This window comes from Bos mutus, chromosome 19, assembly GCF_027580195.1.
Source record: "Bos mutus isolate GX-2022 chromosome 19, NWIPB_WYAK_1.1, whole genome shotgun sequence".
Classification (NCBI taxonomy): Eukaryota; Metazoa; Chordata; class Mammalia; order Artiodactyla; family Bovidae; genus Bos; species Bos mutus.
Window position 1 is genome coordinate 2,314,186 of NC_091635.1, and position 7,747 is coordinate 2,321,932.

Sequence of the window (7,747 nt, forward strand, 5' to 3'; positions counted from 1 at the left end):
CAGCATCAGTCCTTCCAATGAATATTCAATGTGGACTTCCTTTGGGATTGAAAAATAAATAGTAGGTGTTTCAAACACAATGAGAACTAGGCTTTGTCCTGGTGACTTTGGTCAGTGGCTACCATTTGAAAAAGCAGAGTGAGTTTAAGTCAGGCAATCTGAGAGCTAAGGGTACAGGTGAAAATTGCCAAAGATAAAGTGCAGTCTCCTGGAGATCCCTAAGGGCAGAGTGCATCTGGTCTGGTCTGACCCGTTGGGGAATTTCAGATATCTGAAATGTCCTGATTGGAGTGAATAATTGCTTTGAATTTTGACACTCAGCTGTAACTTGGAGTTTTGGGGAAATTCAATGATGTGATCTAATGACTTTTCTAATCTGGGAAAGAAGGTGTGGTTGGGGATGCTGTGATGGAGCGGGGTGATGCTTTCTGGGAATATCCAGTTTTGATTATGCTCATAATGACTTCCCTACTGCTGCTTGAAGTCCTAACATCTTGGCCAATTCTTGTATTGCTCCTAAATCAGGCAGGGGATATCCACCTATTTGCTGGCAAAGAAGTATGGCATTTCTGGTTACCCAGGTGTGGGAAACAGAATGCTCTTCCTCCCACGGGGCTCAGCCCAGCCCTCTGCCAAGGAATTGGCCCCCTTGGAGTAATTTTTGACTTGCTGGGCTAGTTTGAGAAAGGGGCACCTGAATGGGCTTGATGGATCACTGCACATGGTGACTGCGGCCATGAAATTAAAAGATGCTTGCTCCTTAGAAGAAAAGTTATGACCAACCTTGACAGCATATTAAAAAGCAGAGACATTACTTTGCCAACAAAGGTCCGTCTAGTCAAAGCTAAGGTTTTTCCAGTAGTCCTGTATGGATGTGAGAGTTGGACCATAAAGAAAGCTGAGCACCAAATAATTGATGCTTTTGAACTGTGGTGTTGGAGAAGACTCTTGAGAGTCCCTTGGACTGCAAGGAGATCCAACCAGCCCATCCTAAAGGAAATCAGTCTTGAATATTCATTGGAAGGACTGATGCTGAAGCTGAAACTCCAATACTTTGGCCACCTGATGCGAAGAACTGACATTGGAAAAGACGCTGATGCTGGGAAAGATTGAAGGTGGGGGAGAAGGGGATGAGAGAGGATGAGATTGTTGGATGGCATCACCAACACGATGGACGTGAGTTTGAGTAAGCTCTGGGAGTTGGTGATGGACAGGGAAGCCTGGTGTGCTGTGGTCCGTGGGGTCACAGAGAGTTAGACATGACTAAAGCGACTTAGCCCACACCTACACATCAGAGAAAAACGGACACATGAGCAAGTCCCCACCATTGATCAGGGAACCGGTGAGTGTTTGTGGAGTACTTGCTGTGCACGTTCAGTCCTGCCATGTGCTTTAGGGAAAGTGACAATAAATTATCAGAAGTTGCTGAGCCACCTTGCTCCCCACTCCCTCCCCTTCAGGCAAGACCTTCCGCTTACCTCTCCCCGAAAGTCCCAAGTCAGATAACATTCAACACCGCATCCTGGCTTCTCAGAAACACCTAGCACGTTTAGGGGGCGGGGATGGCTTGTGCTGGGCTCTGGCCTTGGGGCTGCTGGCACTTGGCTCCCTGCCTATCCTGTCTGTCTGCATCCTGGATCCTTGCCGGATCCTTGCTGCTGTTGTTTCCGAGTCTCCCACTGGCCTCTCTGGGGTTCGTGCCTATCCGTGTGTCGGCTCCTGTCAGTTCCAAGTTGGATTCCCGGCTCTGCTGTCTTTCGGATTCAACTCCTGTCAGCTCCCGACTCTACCCCTGTCTTGGCCTCACGCTGGTGACCTCAATGTTTGTTTTGGCCCCTAGATCCTGTTATATTTTTCAGCTCACAGCCTGATGCTGAGCCACAGATAATATGTGTTCAGGCTTCATCCAGCTAGTCCCAAAGGGAAGTCATTCAAGAGGACATGAATGTCTTGGTGAAAATGATGATGTCTTTAGGGAAACCGGTCCAGGGTAGCTGTGAAAACACATCACTGATGTCCACTGTGGTTATTGGTTGGTGGTTAGGCTCACACTTTGGAATAAGAGCCCCAATTCTCCCTTGACTCTCCCTTGACCCTCCATCTTTGTAGACTTAAAGAAGTTTGTTGTTGTTCAGTCGTGACCCCATGGACTGCAGCATGCTCCTCTGTCCTTCACCATCTCCCAGAGTTTGCTCAACTTCATGTCCTCAAGTCAGTGATGTTATGCAAGCATGTCATCTTCTGTCACCCCCTTCTCCTCCTGCCCTCAATCTTTCCCAACATCAGGGTCTTTTCCAATGAGTCAGCTCTTCGCATCAGGCAGCCAGAGTATTAGAGCTTCAGCTTCATCATCAGTCCTTCCAATGAATATTCAAGGTTGATTTCCTTTAGGATGGACTGGTTTGATCTCCTTGCAGTCCAAGGGACTCTCAAGAGTCTTCCCCAGCTCTACAATTCAAAAGCATCAGTTGTTCGGTGCTCAGAGTTATTTATGGTCTGGCTCTCACATCCATACATGATTGAAGAGCTTATTCACCCTCAGTTTACTGTATAGAAAATGTGAATCTGACAAACCAGTCTCACAGGTCTGCTGTGAGATGGAAAATGTATTCACCATCCTGAGCACATAATGAACGCTCAGGAAACTGGGCCTGGTGCTTTCCTCTTCATCACCTTTGGAATTACAAGTGATTAGGGCTTCCCTGGTGGCTCAACTGGTAAAGAATCTGCCTGCAATGCAGGAAACCTGGGTTTGATCCCTGGGTTGGGAAGATCCCCTGGAGAAGGGAAAGGCTACCCGCTCCAGTACTCTGGCCTGGAGAATTCCATGGACTAGTCCATGGGCTCGCAAAGAGTCAGACACAACTGAGTGACTTTCACTTTCAGACATTATTATTGTATATTTCAATAACCTGAAAGTTAGGACGCAAGCTTCAGTTCATCCCAGTTCATTACAACAGATGTTTATCAGGTGTCCTCTATGAGCAATGGATTATGTTAAGTGCTCTCTAGGATATGAAGATGAATGGGTGGCCATTTCCCCTGAAAGAGCTTATTATCTATTAAGAAGCACACAGAACAGTGTCATCAAAAGGCCACAAAGGGAGCACGACCTCTAGATGCGTAGCGACTGCATCCCCACGGTTCTCATCCTCCACCGGATGCCTCTGAGACCAGACTCACAATCCAGGAAGGCCTTGTGCAGAGGCCTGGACCGTGGTGTGCACACACACAGCTTGGCTTTAGGCCCTTGCCCCTGGGAGTCCCCCTCTGTCTCTCTGATGGTAACACAGTATTTGCTCTATTGGACAAAAGTCTTAACTATATAGCAAGGGACCAAGGGCCTCATGGTCCTAATAAAGAGCCAATATTTCTCAAACACGCTCTCACTGATTTGTTCCTGGAACGTGGTGGTACTGTTGATAGAGAAAGGGTGAAAAGCCAGGAGGAGGAGGGGGGTGAGGGGTAAAGATGACCAGCCCCGTGTCGTCCACGCGGGTGTGGAGTCTGGTACCCGGGGGCCTGCTGGTGGAAACCTCTAGGAGACAGTCGGAAAGGCCCAGGAAGGTAGTTCTGCTCAGATACAGAGGGAATCTCGTTTTTTACTAAGTCCATGTAGACTTGATTCTTTTTCTTGCTTCTTGCATTCAGTATTACTTTTTGCACCATGCTCCTTGGCAACTAATGCCGACTAACGCCAGACTTGGAGGTCTGCCCAGTGGTACACTTAGAGAAATAATGGTCCTGACTGGCTTGTGTGTGTGTGGTTATTATAGCTTAGTCTGTAAGGACATGGACCATCCTTTTTAAAACATTTTATAATTAATTATATACAATTATGCATCATATAGTAAGGTACTCTGATAGGAAATAACAGTCATATAGATATGTGATTAAAAGCAGAATGCGAATGAGCTCAGTGCCGCTGAACCACATGGTTAAACATGGTTAAAACAGGATGTTTTAGGGACTTGCCTGGTGGTCCAATCATTTGGACTTCGCCTTCCAATACAGAGGGTGCAGGTTCGATTCCTGGTCAGGGAGCTGAGATCCCACATGCCTCATGACTGAAAAACCAAAACAGAAAGCAGAAGCAGTATCGTAAAATTGAACAAGGACTTTAAAAAAGATCCACACAAAAAACCTTAAAAAACAGGATGCTTTGTATTATGTGACTTTTTACTACAATAAAAACATTTAAACAAATAAATAGAGCTTCTCTGGTGGCTCAGATGGTAAAGAATCTGCCTGTAACGCAGGAGACCTGGGTTCAGTCCCTGGGTCAGGAAGATGCCCTGGAGAAGGGAGAGGCTACCCACTCCAGCGTTCTTTCTTGCCTGGAGGATCATGGACAGAGGAGACTTTCAGGTTACAGTCCATGGGGCCACAAAGGCTGGGACACGACTGAGAGACTAATAAATAAATAAATAAGCAAATAAAAAATAGAATGTGTAATATGATCCTCTTTTTGTAAAAGTAACTTCTATCTGTACATGTGTTATATATGCGGCTTCAAAAGCACTGGAGGAAATTTAAAGCCTGTGATGATGGCCATCCTCAAAGGAAGATTGCAGATCACTTTTCATTCCTTCCTGTGGAGAAATATATTTTTAACACTTTGCATTAAAAAAAAAAACTCATGTAGCCTTGTAATAAAGCAAAATAATACAACCCATTTTAAACTATTGATCAAACTGAACCTTTTGCTTGGCCAAACAAACTCTGGCTATTTTAATTAGGACAACGTGTGTGTGTGTGTGTGTGTGTGTGTGTGTGTGTGTGTATGTACTCAGTCGTGTCTGGCTCTTTGCAACCCCATACAAGCCTTTAACTGATCTGACTTCAGTTTCCTAATTTGTGAAATATGGTTAGTAAGAACCAGCTTCTTTACCTCTCAGGATTGTTGTATGTCCACACTAAAATGTCCTTAAAGTACCTTCTAAAGGAATTAGAATTTAAAAATTCTAAAAGCCCGATTATATTGTCACCCTGTTTATTTGATTTATATGCAGAGTATATCATGAAAAACGCTGGGCTGGAAGAAGCACAAGCTGGAATCAAGATTACCGGGAGAAATACCAATAACCTCAGATATGCAGATGACACCACCCTTATGGCAGAAAGTGAAGAGGAACTAAAAAGCCTCTTGATGAAAGTGAAAGAAGAGAGTGAAAAAGTTGGCTTAAAGCTCAACATTCAGAAAACTAAGATCATGGCATCTGGTCCCATCACTTCATGGGAAATAGACGGGGAAACAGTGGAAACAGTGTCAGACTTTATTTTGGGGGGCTCCAAAATCACTGCAGAAGGTGATTGCAGCCATGAAATTAAAAGATGCTCACTCCTTGGAAGGAAAGTTATGACCAACCTAGATAACATATTCAAAAGCAGAGACATTACTTTGCCAACAAAGGTCCGTCTAGTCAAGGCTATGGTTTTTCCAGTGGTCTTGTATGGATGTGAGAGTTGGACTGTGAAGAAAGCTGAGCACCGAAGAATTGATGCTTTTGAACTGTGGTGTTGGAGAAGACTCTTGAGAGTCCCTTGGACTGCAAGGAGATCTAATCAGTCCATCCTAAAGGAGATCAGTCCTGGGTGTTCATTGGAAAGACTGATGCTTAAGCAAACTCCAATACTTTGGCCACCTCATGCGAAGAGTTGACTCATTGGAAAAGACTCTGATGCTGGGAGGGATTGGAGGCAGGAGCAGAAGGGGACGACAGAGGATGAGATGGCTGGATGGCATCACCAATTCAATGGACATGAGTTTGGGTATACTCCGGGAGTTAGTGATGGACAGGGGGGCCTGGCGTGCTGTGATTCATGGGGTTGCAAAGAGTTGGACATGACTGAGCGACTGAACTGAACTGAACTGAACTGAAAAGCCCAATTAAAGTCCTATAAAATATTGATAAAATAAATCATCGTCATTCTCAAAAGTCCATAAGGAATGTGTTTAGTGTGATTTTTTTCACTCATTCTCCCATTTCGTGTGTGCAGGCTAAGTCGCTTCAGTCCTGTCTGACTCTCTGTGACCCCATGGACAGTAACCCTCCAGGCTCCTCTGTCCATGGGATTCTCCAGGCAAGATACTGGAGTGGGTTGCCAGGCCCTCCTCCAGGGGATCTTCCCGACCCAGGGATTGAACCTGCGTCTCTTCCATCTAACTTGCATTGGCAGGCCGGCTCTTTACCGCTAGCGCCACCTGGGAAGCCCCTTCGCCCTTTGCTTCCTGTAAAATAGGAAATCACCCAATGAGGACTCCTTTTTTGGGGGTGGGGGAGCAGAGTATTAGTCTGTGGATCATAGATGTGTTTCTTCTAAGGTGACAATTAAACGTAAAGAGAAAGAAAGCCCAACGGCGTAAACATCTCTCTTTCTATTTTAAACTTCAAGCACATCACCCAGACCACAGTACCTCGGATCAGATGGAGCTCCTTCTCAGCCCAGGCCCAGCCCTGGGTCTCTCCCCGAGGTGACCTGCTGGGAAGTGTCTGGGCTCCCAGCCCAGGCTGTTTGAACGGCCCCTTCCTCTCCTCCCCCCGCCTTCCCCCCCGGCACACCTGTTTGCAGACCGCCTTCCTCTCTGGCCCAGGGATCTTGATGCTGGTCATGACCACCTGTTAAGGATGACGCAGATCTAGCCCTACGCATATCCTTGCCTTGTTGCTGCCTTCAGGGTCCCAAACGGTGTTGATTCACTGCCCTCCCCCACTCCCCCGCCCCCCCGGACTTTATTTTTAGTCTTTATCTCTCAGTGGTTTTGTTTTCTTTCCGGAGGCTTTTGACCTGGGAGCTGGAAATAAAGTATGCCTTCCATAAAGATGAGAAAGTTGTCAGCCCTTTCCTTCCGCTCACATGAAAGGCCTCCCCAGCCCAGTCCGGGGAAGATGCTGAGCGTGTCAGTCCCCAGTCCTGAAGTCAGCTGCACGTTGCATCTCTTCATTGGAGGCTGAGCAGAGGTTTGTCTGGATTAGGCAGTGGTCCTTTCACAGGGTTGAGAAGATGCTCAGGGGTTGGAATGAAAGGAACCACGTTTTCCTCCCCTTCTGATTGCGCTGTCTGGACTCAAACATCTGAGTGATCTGAGGAGCCTGTCTCCTTCCTTTTTTTTTTGAAGTACTTAAAAGAAATTCACAGGCAAAGAGAAAAATGGTTGCTTTTGGCATAAAACTGTGAAACTGTGGCTTCCTTGGACCAGAGACCTAGTTTTTACTCTAGAATAAAATATGGGAAAGTGTGTTGTAAATTGTAAAGCGTGAGCTGTATTAAAGATCTTGAAAATTATAGACTGGAACCCCTGATTGTGAAGTGAATATATGCGTGTGTGCTAAGTTGCTTCAGTCGTATCTGACTCCATGTGATCCCATGGGGCCCACCAGGCTCCTCTGTCCATGGGATTCTCCAGGCAAGAATACTGGAGTGGGTTCTCCAGGGGATCTTCTAGACCCAGGGGTTGAACCTGCGTCTCCTGCATTGGCAGGTGGATTCTTTACCACGCTCACCACTGGGAAGCCCATATATGTATGTATAGACAAATCAGATAGAACAGAGAGAGACAAAGGCAAAAATGAAAAATGAATGAATATCTAGAATCTTTTTCAATATTGGAATCCATGGTAGGGCTGTTAAAATTCAAACAATGCTTTTTGATGAATTCTTGACTCATCAGTATTATTGCAAATAATTTCCATGTACTTTCGCTTTAGTGAATGTTTCTATCATTCTTCAAATTGACATAAAGGCA

The 7,747-nt window shown here is 45.8% G+C and overlaps 1 protein-coding gene across 1 annotated transcript in view; it reads left to right on the top strand.

Moving 5' to 3' along the window:
• Positions 1–5,176, top strand: part of MAP2K6 (mitogen-activated protein kinase kinase 6) — a 150,971-nt gene extending 145,795 nt beyond the window's left edge. Inside the window, exon 12 of the mRNA XM_070388991.1 lies at positions 5,013–5,176. Within this exon, the coding sequence (XP_070245092.1) occupies positions 5,013–5,024 (12 nt within the window). The 3' untranslated portion in view covers positions 5,025–5,176. The remainder of the gene's footprint in view (positions 1–5,012) is intronic.
• Positions 5,177–7,747: the final 2,571 nt, after the last annotated feature.